The sequence below is a fragment of the Budorcas taxicolor genome, chromosome 12 (assembly GCF_023091745.1).
Source record: "Budorcas taxicolor isolate Tak-1 chromosome 12, Takin1.1, whole genome shotgun sequence".
NCBI classification, from domain to species: Eukaryota; Metazoa; Chordata; class Mammalia; order Artiodactyla; family Bovidae; genus Budorcas; species Budorcas taxicolor.
The window spans coordinates 84,846,855-84,864,697 of record NC_068921.1 but is presented as its reverse complement, the minus strand read 5'-3'; the positions used below and the strand labels follow the sequence as shown (position 1 = coordinate 84,864,697).

The window sequence follows — 17,843 nt, the reverse complement described above, 5'->3', positions numbered from 1 at the left end:
CCATTTCTTATGCCACAGCCTGCCTGCGTTTTTTCAAAGATAAATTGTTAATGTGATCTGTGGTGGTGCCATGCTACCATTCTATTCTTATATGAAGTGAAATGAAGTCGCTCAGTCATGTCCGACTCTTTGGGACCCCATGGACTGTAGCCTGCCAGGCTCCTCTGTCCATGGGGTTTTCCAGGCAAGAATACTGGAGTGGGTTGCCATTGCTTTCTCCAGGGGATCTTCCCAACCCAGGGATTGAACCCAGGTTCCCCGCATTGCAGGCAGATGCTTTTACTGTCTGAGCCAGCAGGGAAGCCTCTTATATGTTGCAGGTACTTTTTTAAAGTTGTTTTCCAGCGTGAAAGAGACCTAAAATAATACTGTCCATGTTATGCAAGTGAAACAGAAACAAAGCCATAAACTGGTCATATGCCCTTAACTCACAAGCTCAGTTATACTCATGACCAAATTTAAGAAACAAATATCTAATCAAATATTTCTATCAAATAGGCTTGACGAAACTACTACAAAGAACTCTTCTTACTTCATCAGTTAAACTGGTAATAAATGTACAGTTCAGTTGAAAATATTTAGATGGATTTTCACAAAATATCTTAGTAGCAAAACTGCAGTATCTGTTTCTTCCTTCGTTCAAATATTATAAAACGGGTGGATGTTTAGCTCAGTCAGTTTCAGAAAACCCACCTTAACTGGTTTATTAAACAAAAAAAATAAACTTTAATAGTGAATGATGTGAATATATTCAATATGAAATATCAACACGCTCCTATAAATAGCATTCATGGATTTTGAAACTTTCTTTCAATTTCATTTATTTTGACAGCTGTTTGAAATGAGCATTTTCTTTCCAAGGTGAAAGTTCATGTAGCTTCCAAGTCGATAGATGTTCTGGTGTTGAGGATCCTATCAGAGCTGTCAAGACGCAGAATCAGGGACAGAACTGAATGCTGCTTTAGTTCTTGCCTCTTGCCAGAAGCAGTTTAGCCTGTGGGTCGTGCTGGTTTATGAACAGACTTGGTTCCAAATGAAATATGCACCCTAGTAAAATACCCACGTTTCCCCGGCGTGGAGCGTTTCATTCAGCCCCTAGAATAATTCTGGGTGATGAGCATGCATCTTCGCCACTCAGCTGGGATGCTCAGAGTTCATCTTTGCGCTCCTGCTTGAGCTGTTCTTGGCCAGAGAGGCAGGATGGACCGTCACTGCTGGGTCTGCAGGTGCCCTTTGCTGGAAAATCCTGGTGGGACCACAACTTAGGGTGCCCCACCCACCCTTGCTCCGCCCCACACACTCACCTGGGGTCCATCCAAGGAAGTGGAGTTTCCACGCCAGTTTTCTTCTCTGAGAACCACCAGGTTTGATCTGCTGCGGTCCCAGCCCCAAGCTGCCATCCCCTCAGCTCTGGGCCGTCTCACCTCACAACTCCCAGCATCACTCCCTGCGTCTATCTTTGCTGTCCAGCCCCAGAAACTTTGCTAGGTCCCGGGACCCCTTGCCCTGCTTTCTGAGTCTCCTCTGCTCGCCCATGACGGCTGCTGGAGAGAGACGCTCCCCTGCGGTCCGTGCGAGGGGCGACTGGACCCACGCCCACCCCGGTCACCTGTCCCCGCCTCTCAGAGCCACGAGCGTGAGTGCGCGGTGTGTTCCGGGCTGCTGGCTGTCCGTGAGGAGTCAGCATTTCGATTTCAGTTACTATTTTTCTCATAAACGATCCGTGAACATTTCACATAATCACAATTCTATTTATAGGTCAGGCTTCAACCTTGCTCAGCTTTTAGACGTCTGGACAGTTTCTAAGCAAATTCTGTTTTCTTTAGGCACTCCTGAAACTGCTTGGCACACCCTGACTTGAGCCTTTTTAAAAAAGTGTGTGTTTTATCTTTTTTTTTTTTTTTCCCTCGAAAAAGCAAGCAAACAAATGACAGGAGCTTCCTTTCAGGGGCTCCTGGAAAGAGGGAAGGGTGGGCTTGGGAGCAGGAGCGACGGGGGCTGGGGAGGGTCCTCCTGCCTTCAGATCCAGGCTCAGCCAGCTCGCCATGCACATGCTAAGCTGATTCAGTCGTGTCCCCAACTCTTTGTGACCCCATCGACAGTCGCCTGCCAGGCCCGTCTGTCCACGGGATTCTCCAGGCAGGAGTACTGAGTGGGTTGCCGTTTCCTCCTCCAGGAGGTCTTCCCGAGCCAGGGATCGAACCCACGTCTCTTACGTCCCCTGCCTTGGCAAGCAGGTTCTTTATTACCAGTGCCCCCTGGGGGCAGAGATGAAGACTGTGGCGTGCTGTGCACTTTGAAACCCTCACCCCCATTTGAGAAAGGCCAGAGTGCAAGCTGGGATGAAAGAGGCTTGACTTCCAAGTGGAAAAACAGACGAAGAAAAAGCAACCCCCACCCCCCCCCCCACCACCAAAGCCAAAAGTACCGAATCTTCACGCCTGCCTTTGAAACTGAGGAAATAAGCCTAATAGTGACCTGTGTTCAGAGCGTGAAGTAGATAACAAGTGTTCCAGAAACTAAAACAAGGGAGGGGGGGCAGAGCGTGAACGGGAGGCGAGGTCTGGAGATATTTATGGGGAGAGTCCCTGTGGGCAAAGGGAGTGACTCGGGGTGCAAAGGCCCCCCGGCGGAAAGTCGCTGGTGTGCCCCAGGACCAGAAGGAGGCCCATGTAGCTGACCGGGAGGGAGCAGGGGGAGAGCAGAGGCTGCTGAGAAGGCATGAGCAACCGCCCGTGGCACGTGGAGCCCGGCGTAAGACTGTGTTGCTACTAAACAGGACAGGCAGAAAACGTAGTTGCTTTGGAGCCACATGAAAGCCTTTAAAAGCTTTTCGTATCATTTCCCCGTAGCATCCTTTTTCTTCCACTTAGCGTGGTCTGTGTCTCCTCTGGACTTTCTTTCTGAAAGATAGTGCATCACACGTGGAGAGACCCCAGAGTTCTCTGGGGGAAGGAGGCCACTGAGGTGTCATTGGAGTGGGGAGGGCGGAGGGGGACGTGTCGCAGGGTGAACAGTGGCGTCAGGGCATCCGTGTTCAGCCCCAGAACTGCGAACCCCACTATACGGATACATCTGTATCTGGAAAGCGCCTTGTGATTTGTAACACGCGTTTAGTTGGTATTTCATCCTCAGGCCCTCCAAGGAGGACGAGTCCCTATTCTTGCTTTTTAAAGGGACCACCCGAGGGGGAAGGGGCTCAGTGCTCGGCGGGCCTGGGGGAGCCTCTGTTGGGCTGTGGGGAGCGATGCTCTGGGAGGCTCAGGCTGCCTGGGGCTCCATGTCCTCTGGGCACCCCGGGACCTTCCTTTGAAAAGCTGGGTCAGTTCCTCTCTCCCTCCCCAGGGCATCCATCCGCCAGGGGTGCTGTCCTGTAAGGAGCCCCAGGTCAGGCTCTGCAGCAGATGGATTTCCTTCCTCAGCTGACTGGGAAACTACAGGGAGAGATAAGTCAGTATTCCCTGTATTTCTTGGGGATGGGACCTCAATAGGAAAGGGCTGATGGGGTGATTTTGGAGCTGAGGGTGTCAGAGCCCAAGAAAAGCTAGTGAGTCCCATGGGAAAGACCCTCCCCTCCTTTCAGCCTGTCTTCGAGGAAACCGCACACTTGATACATAGACTGGTGTGTGGTTATTTGTAACTTCCTTGACTTTCAAGGACTTAACATGGGTTTAAGTCTGTCTTTAGAATGTAGGCTGAGTTTTACTTAATTTTTCTTAAATGCATAAGAAAGCGATGGTCTGGGTGAAGTGTCTTAGTGAACTTCGTCCATTTGAACAAGAGAAAAGCGACGATGCCGTCCTAATTATTTATTTCATCTGTATTAGTTGTTATTTTTTTCCTTAGGGGCTGCCGTGGCGTTGTCCTAGATGGGAAGGATGAAATCCCGTTTTCTCTATCAAGTGTGTATCTTAGGAAAACGCTTACGCCCATGGGTCTCTTGATGTCTCTGGTTCATAAAGTCAGTCTAGAGAATCTGATGGGTAAGGAGTCCTGGCAGGAGGCTGCATGTTTGTGCGTCGGGCGTTTTGTGACCAGTGCCTGGGGTCTCGGTGGGGGCCATGTGGCCAGGGGCTGTGCCTGTTTCTTGGTGTCTGTCTCCCCAGCCCTGCAGGCAGATGGCTTGCGTAGACTTGGAAATTACTGGACTCACGCGTCGTCTCGTCAGAGCCGTCCAAAATGTCTGACGTGTGAGGTTTACTCTTGTTCCTTTCAGTTACGGTTCAGGACACCGTGAAGCCGCCTGCCCCATTCACGTTCAGCTCGATACAACAAGTAGAAATTGCGAAATGGCCAGCTGCCCTCTATGGATGATGGAGGAAACAAGTTACCTTAATTCACGCAGAGCGAGTGTCACAGAGTCGTAAAGCTGTGGAGTGTGACGAGGCAGAAGGGATCTCCTGGGTCGGGGCATCCTTGTCTGCGCGGTGCTCTGCTGGGGGCACGGTCCTCTGTGTGATCTTGGGGTGTCATTGTGTGCGTACTCCGAGTCCTGAAGAGGTGGGTAGGGGCCGCCTCTCTTCCCGGGAGTCGTAGAGAACTCCCGCCCAGCTTTTGGAGCCCAGGGATGTGTTCTTGTCAGTCGACACTTCCTTTCACTGTAAGAAATGTCTTGACACTGAGTTGATCGCCTCCCCGCGTTTTTTCTTAACTGTAAGCAGCTTGGGAAGCTGTCTTGGCATGGCTGAGTGTTGAGTTCCTGCCCTCTGCCTTCTCTCCAGGGGAGAGGGGCGGGGGAGCGGGTTTGTGACCAAGGCCCTCCCAGCTGGTCCCCTTTGAGTGCCGTCCGGACAGGCCTGGGTGTCCTCCGTCTCGCGTCTGCGGTCCTCCCACCTGGAGGCACCTCCCTGCTCCGTGTCTGACAGCTGGCGGCCCTGGGCCCTCCAGGAGGGGCCGGGGGCCAAGGGTTCCAACTCGAGGCTCCCACGGCTCCCCCGAGGGGCCCGGCTGCGTGGGGTTCCTCCCAGCAAGTGGGCTGCGGAGGAATTGTGCCGAGGTCAGGCTGTGCCGAGGCTCCACAGTTGTCTCGGCAGGTTCGCCCAGCCGAGGCTCCAGTTCTGAAGATATAAAGACGCTGCGGGTGTGGGCTGAACGTGGGTATCCGGCAGCCTCACCTGGCCGGCCAGGCAGCGGATGTCTGCAGGTGAAGCTGGGCGGGGAGCAGGCGGTCATCTGCACATCAGGGGGTACTGGGGTCTGGGTTCCCCTGGCCCCTCTTCCCTGGGAAGGCATGGCCATCAGCTGCTGTCTTTCCCCTCACTTTTTTTTTTGCTTCCAGTAAATGAAGCTGATGAAGGTGGTCTGGGACTCTGGACCTCCCACTGTTTGTTACTGAAATGTCCATCAGGGGTGCTTTGATCAGGCTGTGCATGGCTCTCATCGGCCACAGGGGAACTGAAGCGTCCGTCTGCACTGGGCACGGCTGTGTGTGAGCCCGAGGGAATCGAGGTGTTGGGCCCCGAGGCCCACCTGCTGGGGGCCTCCGCCCAGACGCTCGGGCCATGCCCGAGGCGTACAGAAGGCGCCCGAGCCAGGCGTTCTGTGCTGCGTCCGAGAACGTTCGCTTCAAACGGCCCGGACTTACCCCCGCCCCCGCCCCCCCCGCCCCCGCACCCTATCAAAAAACAATTCTGCTTCTGTTCTCCTCCTTTCCAGTGAAAACAAGTTTATTCATTTTTTTCCGGGAGCTGTTTGCCCATGTGTTTGTGCATTCATGGCCTGTTTACTTGCTGCCTGAAGCTGCAGTTGCTGGTGACGTCACGCACGGGCGGAGGTTTGAATGAACCAAAGGCCGTGATGGCAGATGTGCCCCGAGACTCTGGAGCGCGGGGCTGCCCGGCTGGGGACCCGCGGCTTCCCCTCTGCAGGCAGAGCCTAGATCTCAGCCTGAAGGCCGGGTGGATTCTTCCCCCAAGGAGGGGAGCCGGCCGCCCAGTCAGGGATGTGTCGTCAGGGGGAGGTTGACCCACAGTCTGGACGCCGAGGCTTTTGAGGCCCCCGCGGTCTGTGTCAAGTGCTGGAAGACGGTTCAGGTCACTGGCTGGGGGTTGGTGGTGGGTCAGAATATGTTCCCCCTTTTTTCTTGAAATCCTTTCTTTCTTCCCCCATATAATGATAAGTCTGTCACGGCTCCTATTTTTAATACATTTCCAAGTTCTTGCATCATCCTTAAGTAGAAAAAACAGAGTTTCAGATTCCTGAAGGTGTATCTTTCTGACTATACTCATAAGTATGTTTCCGATTCAGTGATATTTTAGAGGGGGTTTGAGTTGTGTTTGGCATAATTACAGATTTCCGGAAAATGCTTATTTCCGTTTCAATAATAAAAACAAAATGAATCAAACTGTAAAACAGGAAAGATCTAATAGAAACTCTTACATACTTAAGTACCCGAAGGAAAGAGCGGTTCATGTGAAATGTTAACAGCAGGATATCTGGGGATGGTTATATTTTGAATAAATTGCTATTCTACATTCCTTTCACTTTATAGGTAGGTAGGTTTAGTCACTATGTCATGTCCAACTCTTACAACCCCACAGGCTGCAGCCCGCCAGGCTCCTCGATCCGTGGGATTCTCCAGGCAAGAATACTGGAGTGGGTTGCCATGTCCTTCTCCAGGGGATCTTCCTCAGTCAGGGATTGAACCCGGGTCTCCTACATTGCAGGCAGACACTTTACTGACAAGCCACAAGGAAAGCCCTTTACAGGGAAACTATTAGGTTTGAGATATATATACATATATATAAAGTTTTCACTTCATGAGAAAAGTGTAGTATTTAGGCTTGAGAACATCACCTAGACACGGTATTAACATTTTTATAGTGTACCGAAATATACAGCTAAGGAAAGAATTGTATCATTCATAGCATAGTTGGAATTTTAATGCATGTTCTATCATTTGGCCCCAAAACATTTATTGTTTTCGGGGCAGACACATAATTATAGTTGCATTTTCCAATGACCCAAGAAAGAGAAGAGATTTAGACCCTCTTTGAGTTGCAGGTCTAATGTAGGTAACTTCTTTTCGAGTTGAAAAAGCAGTACTGTAGGATATATTTAGTTATAATCCGATTTATTCGATCCTGCTATGTTATTCATGAAACATCAAATAGACGTGTAAGGAAAACCGCTTACAAAAGAGCGTGGTGGCTTCATAAGTGACTCCATGACTTGCTTCCTCCTTCTCAGGAGGGTCTGTAACAGGATAGCAGGCTGTAAGTGGGTGGGATCAGATCTCGAGAGCATGCAGGCTCGCAGATAATTTTCCAAGGGGCTATCCGTGAGTCTCGAGGTGTAACACGCAGAGGGAAATGCGCTGTGACTCTCACGGGTTTACCCTTTCTCCTCCTCCTCCTCGTGTTCCGGGGCCTCAAGGTCTCTGTCCCCCTCCCTCAGCCCCACTGTTGAGAGTGAGAAACAGCTGCATCTGAGTGAGTGGCAGGGGCCACGTTCTGATAGAACTCCATTTCCAGGCACGGCAAGGGCTGCACTGGCCTCTCTCTCCGAAGGCCACTCGTGTGAGGTGACAAAGGGCTGCTTTCTCCCGGGCTTCGGACAGTCCCGAGTTGCTTTTGTGATCCTTGAGAAGATTTTCATCCCACTTCTATGCCTGTGAGAACTGACACCCACCACGTGGGTTTTGGTTTCTGTTGAACTCATCAGGGCTTCGTGAAGGACTAACAGGCCCGTGCTGAGTGCCAGGTATGAGGTGGTCCAGGCGCGCCAAGCAGAGATCCACCATCCGCCGGGCTCCGTGTCCTGGGGGAGTTTAGATGCAGCTGATGGTCACGGGTAAAGATTTAGACTCCAGGACCCAAAAGGAGTCCTCCTCACTCCTCCTCGAGTCCCTCCCATCTTTTATTTGCAGAAAGGGGTGGCAGCGTCCCCAGCGCTGCAGTGATGGAGCTTCTGGGAGGAGTTACGGCTTATCCTTTCTTGCCGATTAGCCCTGAGGCGGCTGGCAAGTCACGGAGGGTCCCTCATCTGGTTTTAGCCAGAAAAGGCCTCACTTTTCATAATTTATAGGAGAAGGGTCTGGGCTTCCCAGAAGGCTCAGCAGTAAAGAATCCACCTGCCCATGCGGGAAACATGGGTTTGGTCTGAGTTGGGAAGGTCCCCTGGAGGAGGAAATGGCAACCCACTCCAGTGTTCTCGCCTGGAGAATTCTGCAGACAGAGGAGCCTGGTGGGCTTCAGTCCATGGGGTCGCAGAGAGTCAGACACGACTGAGCAACTCAGCACGCACACGCGCGGGAGAAGGGCCCGCTGACATTTTAGGGGCATTGTTGCCTTTTGGGTCTTTTGAGTTGAAGCAAGTGCTTAGTTGCTCAGTTATGTCCCACTCTTTGTGATCACATGGACTGTAGCCTGCCAGGCTCCTCGGTTTATGGGGATTTTCCAGGCCAGAATACTGGAGAACCCAGGTCTCCTTCATTGCAGGCGTATTCTTTACCATCTGCGCCACCAGAGTTGGAGCAGAATCAGTAATATTTATCCTGTCATGATGGAAATGTCTTGCCTTAAAAGAGTAGCTTATAGGATGCACACATCAGGCTTTCAAATAACAAACAGGAAAGGAATGAATACTTAAGTACTAAGCCATAAAGCCAGTGCAGGCTACTCACTGTAAAGTTCATGAGAATTGCTGTGGATGATTGGGAAGGCATGGGTGGGATTTGAAGTGTGTTAACAAACAGTCTGGGTTTCCCTGGTGGCTCAGCTGGTAAGGAATCCACCTGCAATGCGGGAGACCTGGGTTCGAGCCCAGGGTCAGGAAGATCCCCTGGAGGAGGGCAGGGCAACCGACTCCAGTGTTCTTGCCTGGAGAATCCCGTGTACAGAGGAGCCTGGTGGGCTACAGTCCCTGGGCTCACAAGGAGTCGGACACGACTGAAGTGACTAACACACACACACACAGACACACACACACAGACACACACACACACACAGACATACATACACATACACAGACACACACACACAGAGACACACACACACATACACAACAGTCTAGAACACCTGACTGCTCTCGTCTCCAGTGATTCAGGTCTTGTGTGCAGGGTTAAACACGAGCTGGAGGAGCAGAGACGCCGTTTATTAACCCAGCCTCCTGTGAGCACTCGGGTGTCTCATCCTGTCTCCTGTCTTGTCATTAACATCAAGTTGCAACTTGATGCCAGGAAATGTCTTTAATCACAAGCATTCGGGATGAAATGATTTTAATTGTCCGTGATGAGCTCACCTCCAGAAGGTTTTAGGTCCTCCACAAGTTGGGTTGGTCAAGTCACTGGCCGCACCCTTTTGTCCTGGGGACTCTGTGCTTCCGTATTTTCCTTGTGAGGTTTTTTTTTTTTCCACTTGCAAAGTTTAAGTAACCGTTTTTCTTAGAATCCTTGGCTTGCTTGTTATCACAGCCAACCTTACATTTTTTTTTTTGTATATCCTAAGAGTGTTTTTGCTTTTAGTAAAGTGAGGAGATACTGAATTATCAGGTTGCCTTTTCTAGGAATTTCTCATGTAACTGAAAAGTTTATTTTCTCCCATCATTCTGTGTTTGACATAAGAAGTCTTAATGAACCTGTAGGACATGTTTGGGCTCACCAGAGGGTTTAGCTCTTTTTTAAATCGTGTTTGCTACTAGAAATATGAATGTTTATTTTAAGAAGTATAATGTTTCCTTTTTGTCATGCAGACAAGTGTCTGTACTGCCCCTTATTCAGATCTGCCTGAAAATACTAAACCGTGTGTACCTGCTGCCTGGGTTTGCTTTCTGTCTGATGCAGTACTGTTTGCCAAAGCCCTGGGAGGCCCCCGGTCCCTCCCAGGCAGGGAGGCCTACACGAGCCCCACACGGGACTCTTGTCTACATTCAAACCCAAATAATCATAAGAAATCACTTTAAAAAGCCGTGAGTCAGAACATGCTCCAGAATGCTGTTTGAGTTTTTTTTTTTTTTTTCCTTTTGGCCAGAGCACATTTCCCCGATTTATTTCTGAAACCTTCTTGACCCACCGCTCACCACATTTTCCGCCTCGGTGTTTGAAATCTTGGAGGCCAGCTCGGTGGTGGTGTGACATGTGTCCTATTCTGAGGCTTGGTGGCTCCCCTGCTTATCTCAAGCACAGAGTTTTTCAGTGATGTGTTTCCTTTTTCTTTCTTTCTCTAAAAAACAGAGCAAATTGGAGGTGGGCCTTTGCTGACAACACTTGTGCTCATCTGCATTCTGGTTGATCTTTTAAATGGAAGAGAAAGGGCAGAATTAGCCCGGGTCCCCAGGGAGTTACAGTAACTGACAAAGGACTGTATCCATCACGTGGATGTCACGTGTCACCTATGAGAGTGAGAAGAAGAAGGTGGGCGTGGCTGGGCTGTGTGGTGTGCTTCAGTCTTTCTGCTGAAACTTTTTTTTTTAAATTAAGTAGCTCTCGATAAATGCTTCTGTGAATGGGTCTCTTTACACAGCAGTGTCTAAGCTGCAGAGCAGTGCAGAGTGTAATTATGCGACCAGTTCAACGTGCGCCAGTAACTTTCCACTGTTTCTAGACGCGTTACCTCGAGGAGCAGAGTCAGAATTAGCCTATGTTGCTCTGTGATTGTATTCACGGGCAGCACGTGGTCCTGGCCACGTTTGTTCCTCATGTTACCCCGGCACCCCCTCAGTGCAGAGAACGTCTCACATCATAGAGATCGGCACTGCGGAGAGATCAGAAAATTAATCGTTTGTTCTTTGCCTTTAGTAGGATTAACATAGATAATAAGATACAGTTTTGCTGGAATCCATTGTTAATAAAGTTGAGGGGTGATGATCTAGGAGGTTTTTTTTTTTCCTAGTTGGCTGAACCAGGCTAATTTTCAGGGAGAGGAGTGATTTTAAGCTTCCCTGGTGGCTCAGATGGTAGAGAATCCGCGTGCAGTGTGGGAGACCTGGGTTCGATCCCTGGGTCAGCAAGATCCCCTGGAGAAGGGAAAGGCAACCCACTCCAGTGTCTTGCTGGAAAAGTCCGCATGGGCAGAGAAGCCTGGCGGGCTGCAGTCCATGGGATTGCAGAGTTGAACACGACTGAGTGACTAACACTTTCACTTTCAAAAGTAAACAAATGCGAGGAAACAGTGGACTCTGGTCCTAGGTCCCAGCTCCTGCTCTGGCCCCTGCTTCCCGGGATGTCGGATGGAGCGACGGGACCAAGAGTGGCTCTGGATGCTCACCGACTGCAGAGGGGCTGCTTGCTCAGTGCACTTGAAGCCTGAGGATCCTGGTCAGAATTCCTGCCGCAGCACATGCAGGGGGATCGCCCTGTGAGTCAGGGGTGAACCTCGGGGGTTTCAGTGGCAGGTGACGTGGGCGGCCTGGACTGACATTCTGGGGGCGGCGGGGGGGGGGGCCTGTGGAGGCTCCCTGCCCTGACCCGAGGTGTTCCAGGGGGAGACAGCTGGCGTCCACGTGGTGCCGCTGTGTCGGTCCAGGACACGTCTACACGCTTGGATGCATCCGCGTGTGAAGCGCCGCACACCTCTGGCCCAGACGCCCATCTCTGAGCTGACGCCTGTCCTCTCTCTGGCCTCAGCCTGCCCACATCCTCCCCACGTGCCGTGAGCACACCCTGCTCCCTGTGATGGCTGAGTGCGGTGTGTGTGTTTGTCCTCGGGGCTCCCTCGCCGCGTGCGGGGCCACGCCCCTGCCCCTGCCTTTCCTTGGAAGCCTGGGGCTGCCTAGCCGTCGGCTCAGCGCCTTGGGGAGCCCTGTCCCTCACTGTGCCCACGTCTGGCTGTGTCCCCGGGTTGCTGACGGCCCATGCTTGTGCCCTTGGAAGGATTGCTCCTCCCTTTGCTGGTGACCACAGCTGAGCGTCCTGCAGGGCGCGGGTGTCTGCAGAGAGCAGAGCACCTGTGAAAGAGGCCGGGAAAACAGCCGTCCTGTGACTCCCGTTCCGGCGGGAACCGCCTCCCTCACCCTCCCGCGAGCGTCCCAGAGGCGCTGCTCGAGAGCAGAACTGGGAAGAAGGCCGGAAGGTCACCGGGAATAAATACACAGTTCACTTCTTGCCTCTCAGCAGCTCTCAGCTTTCATAATGCTACTGCTTAGAAATTAAAAGTTTTGACACTTACGCAGTTTGTGCTTCAGAGAAATGACACAGCCAGCTTGGTTAGCAGTGGCGGAGTTCTACTGGTAGGAGTTATTTCATAGCCGTAGAGCATCCTTAGAAGCAGAGCAGAAGTGTGCATGGCTCTGTGAGCCTGAAGATGGTAAAGGCGAGTGAGCTGTTCAGCAAGTATTAACCCTCATGTATGTGACTGTGTGTAGAGCCTGAGGGGTTAGAGAACTTCTTTGCTTAGCTGTTTTCAAGGTAATGGGGTTGAGTGTTAACACGAGATGATTTAGCCAAATTTAGCTAATCATTAGTATAAAAATAAACTCTGAATGGAACTCTTTCTGTAAGTGTGACCCGCAGGGTGGTGACTACCTCTGCGGCGGCCACAGGACTCTTCCCACGGTCAGGGCCAGATTGACAAAATGCGGGCTCGTTTTGGGGGAGACTCAGTCCCGGTTGCTGCTGTTCAGTTGCTCAGTCGCGTTTGACTCTTTGCCACCCCTGGACCGCAGCACGCCAGGCTTCCCTGTCCCTCACCATCTCCTGGAGTTTGCTCAAGTTCATGTCCATTGAATCGATGATGCCATCCAACCGTCTCATCCTCTGCCGCCCTCTTGTCCTCTTGCCCTCAATATTTCCCAGCACCAGGGTCTTTTCCAGTGACTTGGCTGTTCACTTCAGGTGGCCAAAAGATTGGAGCTTCAGCATCAGTCCGTCCGGTGAATATTCAGTGTTGATTTCCATTGGGATTGACTGGTTTGATCTTGCAGTCCAAGGGACTCTCAAGAGTCTTCTCCAGCACCACAGTTCGTAAGCATCAGTTCTTCGGTAGTTCAGGTAGATGTAACAACTGCCTCTGTAATTAAGGGATGCAAACCCTTCAAGTTCTCAGCTGAGAACCTGAAATAGATGGAGCCACGTCTTTGCTTTGGAGGAACTCTGGGGCCCTGTTCTCTGTTTCATGTTCTGAGTAGTTTATGTATCAAGTTTCTTAAAAGATATGTCTTTTAATATGTAAAGATAAAGTGGCACTGTCTCAAAATACCACATGGTTGGGAACTTGAAGTCATGAAAAATGACAGTGTTTACATTGTGGGTAGACAGCCCACATCTATGCTGGCTCTGGCCTGGGCACCGCCTGGCTACAGAGGAGGTGCCCAGTCTCGGCCGTGGGACACCCTGGACGTTTCCGTCTCACTGGGATTAGCACTCAGAACTCAAGGTAAACAGAAAACAGTAGGTGTGCAAAGAAGTAAATCTGAGAGTGTGAACTGATCATTAGAATTCGAAGTGATTTCAGAATAATATGCAGAGATGCTGGTTAAGTAGCCTGCAGCCTCGCAGGACGACACTGTTCTGTTTACGATGGCTCGTGACCCGCTGGGCACTCATGTGGCCGAGTAGTTACCAACGTGGGGAGGGTGCTCCACCTGGCGTTTCTAAGAGCCAAGAGGCTGGAGAAGAAAGAGGTTGTGCGCTGCGACACGTCAGCCTTCCTGGTCGGTGTGTCCCCTGAAGAAAGAGCAAACACATCCAGTGGAAGTAAGCTGAGGGAATTCGGGATAAGCTGAGGAAGTTTAGGGAGGAAGCAGTCGGAGCTGGTGGGCATCCTGCCAGGTCAGCGCCAGGGGGGGTCGTCGGCAGAGGAAGCAGTATGTAATGGGAGGTTTTGAAATCTACGGTCATTTTAGGAACAGGGACTGTTCATTGGAAGGGCTGATGTTGAAGCTGAAACTCCAATACTCTGGCCACCTGACGCGGAGAGCTGACTCATTTGAAAAGACCCTGCTGCTGGGAAAGATTGAAGGCAGGAGAAGGGGATGACAGAGGATGAGATGGTTGGATGGCGTCACTGACGCAATGGACATGGGTTTGGGTGAACTCTGGGAGTTGGTGATGGACAGGGAGGCCTGGCGTGCTGCGATTCATGGGGTTGCAAAGAGTCGGAGACGACTGAGCGACTGACCTGAACTGAGTGAGGAACAGGGTAGAGGATCCTGTGAGAAGTGCTTCCTTGAGGGCAGATGTGAGGACTTGTTACTTCTCCCCCTTTCTTACTGTGACATGTTCGTGTCCTCTGTGGTTGGCAGTGCGCTGTGACCCTGGTGGGGTTTTCATTGTCTCCGCAGCCCCCTGAGGAAGGCAGTGGCTCCTCCCGCTTCCCCCGACTATCCACATGATGATCTGAGCCCTGGGCGGCGAGGGGGCCGTGGCCAGGTCACGTGGCCTCGCCCCCGCCAAGGGGAGAATCCCGGCTAGTTTTCTTGCATTGAAAACATGAGCCTCACTTGATGGGTCTCACCAGCACACTGGGAATCCATCAGCCCCGCTTCCAGGGGCAACAGTGGGAGGTTTACCCAGCGAGCTTGTCTCTGGAAAAATGGAGTGAATAAACTTTGCTTCCCAAAGAGGATCGTTTCCTGAAAAGTGGCAAAAGACGGTGGAGAGGGGGCCCTCGGCTCCCCACCCAGGGTGGCTCTGTGCACAGAAGCCCACTGACGATCTCCTTCCTCTTACAGAGTGAAGACCTGTCCAGCTTCATTCCCGTGACGACACGCATCACAGAAAACCATGGGAGGAAGATGCTCAGCATTTTTTTTTAAAACACATCGGAAGCTGCTTGCCATTTCCTTTTGGATCTGAGCGATCGTCGAGTGTGGACGCGCCTGTGACCCAGTTAGATGTGGACGCGCCCGTCTCCCCCCGTCTCCGGGGGCTGGGGGTGCAGTCTGCCTCCTCTCGTTTGGTTTTCGACGACGTGAGCGGAAGGAGCGACTCACGAGAAGGTCGGACAGTCTTGGTTGTGGCCTGTTTCTCCTCGCCCTCGTTTTGACGCAGCAGATGTATCCCGCAGCATGCTAGGAGATTCTCCCAGCTCACGTTCAAGTGGTAAAATCTGGTGTTTACGGACATCCGCTCAAAACTACCACCGTCCTACCTCAGTCCCAGGTGAAGCTGGGTCGGCATGGTTGGTGGGGGGGGGGAGTCCCCCTCTGCTGGCTGAGTCTCCAGTGCGGTCATCTGCCTTATCCCCCAGCCCCGGACACAGCTGCTCATCGAAGTCCAGCCCAGGGACCCATGTGTTTACTCCCACACAGAGCCCCGCGTGGGACTGACATCTCTCCACGGAGATGCAACTTCAGATTGGACTCCGAAGAATGGATGGATAAATAATAATTATTATATGTAACGGAAGCAAGCTACTTTTGCAAATCATCAACTGTACGGGGTGGGGGAGGGTGGGAGGGGCAGGGTCTGGGAAGGCCGGGTGGGGGATGGGGGTGAGTATCTCTTTTTACCTTTAAGAGACTTGCTCAAGCTTCTCTCTGTAGATGTTTATGTAGGCACTTCAGATTGCAGACACCTTCGATCCTACTGACAAGCTCAAACGTCTCTGCCGTCCTTAACCTTGAGCTTGCATTTCTCTAACCAAAAATTCACGTAGGCATGCGAGCCGTTCCAAGATGGGGGGGGTCAAGGGTTTGGCAGGCCTCTTCTAAAATGTATAATCTTGACGACAACGCGCTCGTGTCGGGCCGCGAGGCTTTCCCAAACGACGACAAAGAGGCAGCAAAGGAAAAGGAACTGACACAGAAGGCATCCTGGGACACAGAGAAAGCAAAGCGATCTCACAGCGCATGTCACTTGTCAGAGAAGTTCCCGACAAGGCGACCCCTCTTGCTGTGTGTCTTCAGGGTTCCGGAAACACCAGTGTTGTGGCGATCGCCGAGGGTGTCCCTAAGAACCGCCGCCCTTGAGCTGCAGAGTGTCAGGTCACCTCCGTGCTCCCTGGACGCACGGGGGAGGGGGCTGCAGGGGCCCCCCACTCCCACGGGCTCATCCTCAGTGCCTCTTCTCTGAGAGTCCTGTAGACGTTACACGAATTCGTTGGAGATACGAGTTGGGGTGTTTTTTTTTTTTTCGTGGGAGGGTGGTAGGGGGAGAAAAAAATATATATAAATATATAGATATATATCAGTATAGAGTAATGCATTCATAAAATGAGGCTTTTCTAGAGGAAGACCAAAAAGATTCAATGTCTTAAACCTATATTTAATCGCAATGCAAACGTCTTTCTCCTTCCATGCTGACCTTTCAGAACAGAGGATTGTATCGCAAGACAAAGTTGAATGTAAAGTGGCCGCCCTGAACGTCGCTCGTCTCACGCTTCTGGAATCACACAGCGCAACCGTGCACAGACCGTCTGATGTTGGTTTGAAGGTCATTTTCAGCGTGTAATATAGAGAGACTTTATGGAAAAGATGTATAAAGTGTCCTAAAGTTTTGTTTAGTTCTGGGACTCGGGATGGATGGAGTCGCTATGGAAACCGCCCCTCCCCGCAGGACTGGTTGTGGACAATGCCGGATGCAGCGTCAGACTCCCCTCCCCGCGTGGTCCTGCCACCCTCCCCGTGGTCATGTTCCTCTTGCCGCTTCAAACGAGCGACATAAAAAAGTTGATAATATACTAAATTTTCTTCTGTACATTTCAAAAAAAATTTAAAAAAAGGCATATGCAATATTTACATTTTTAATTTAGTTTACAGAATGGAACCAAAATGTATAAATGTTAGGTTTGTTAAAACTTCACAATGTATATTGGGTCTTTGTACATTTTGCCTGACTTACCTTAAATTTAAAATATTTTTTGCTATATAAACTCTAACAGTTAGGACACAGTGTTTTCTTTTCAGGGGTACGCATTGTTTCTGGAGCTCGAGATGTTAAATATATTTCTTGCTATCGTGACATGACGAAAGACTGACCTCTGCTGTCTTCCACCACCCCCGCTGTACATAAGGACCGACATGGCGCCGGACTCCACGGAACTCGGCTAGTGCATTGTATTCAGCCTGTACTGATCATGGATGCTCCCCTTAATAGCCATATGCAATACAATAAAATGCATTATTTATGAAATGAAGACCGCCTGCGCGATGCTTTTTCCTGTGTGGATAATGAATTTGACATCAAGCCATTCTCCTGGTGTTCGGAGCCATTAAGTAAATATTTGGCTCTTTAAAAACGTTTTGTTACATCTTCATTTAATAGTTGTATTCTGGAAACCAGAAAACACCCGCCACCCGCCCCCCTCACTGCCCCATGCCACAACCTGCATGAAAAGTCAATGTATTAAGAAAACAACAACAAAAATTCACTTTACCAAGCGTAGAATCATTGCAGGCATACAGGATGCTGTTTTGTTATTTTCTTTGTTTATTGCCTTGATTTTTTTTTGTTGTTGTTATTTGATTTTAGTTATTTTCTTGGCCGTGCAACATGAGGGATCATAGTTTCCCCATCAGGGATCGAACCCCAGCCCCCCGCAGTGGAAGCTCAGAGCCCCAGCCCCTGGACCACAGGGGAGTCCTGGATGCTGCTTAAATGCTGGGCAAACATTAATTCCCTCGTGGCTCCTGATAACCTTGGGTGGTAGGGATTGCTGTCCCATTTTATAGATGAGCAGACTGAGGCACAGAACGGGTAAAGGACTTCCTGGGGGGTGGGGCACAGAGCTCAGGAAGGGCAGAGCCAGGACTCGGGTGCAGAAACACACCCCTGTGTGCCTGCTGTGGCCCAACTCCTGAGATGCAGGTGTCAGACAGACAGCATCCAGCGTGTGGGGTGGTCAGCATCGGAGCCGGGAGGTACAGAAAACAGGAAAAGGACCGCCAGTGATTTTTATCGCGGACAACTTCACCTCCGTGTTAGAAATCACTTTTTAATACATCCACTTCACTGGCATTATATCAAT

At 50.9% G+C, this 17,843-nt stretch overlaps 1 protein-coding gene across 1 annotated transcript in view; it reads left to right on the top strand.

The window, feature by feature from the left end:
- Positions 1–15,308, top strand: part of IRS2 (insulin receptor substrate 2) — a 28,647-nt gene extending 13,339 nt beyond the window's left edge. Inside the window, 1 exon segment of the mRNA XM_052650124.1 lies at positions 14,608–15,308. Coding sequence (XP_052506084.1) covers positions 14,608–14,612 — 5 coding nt within the window. The 3' untranslated portion in view covers positions 14,613–15,308.
- The last annotated feature ends 2,535 nt before the right edge of the window (positions 15,309–17,843 follow it).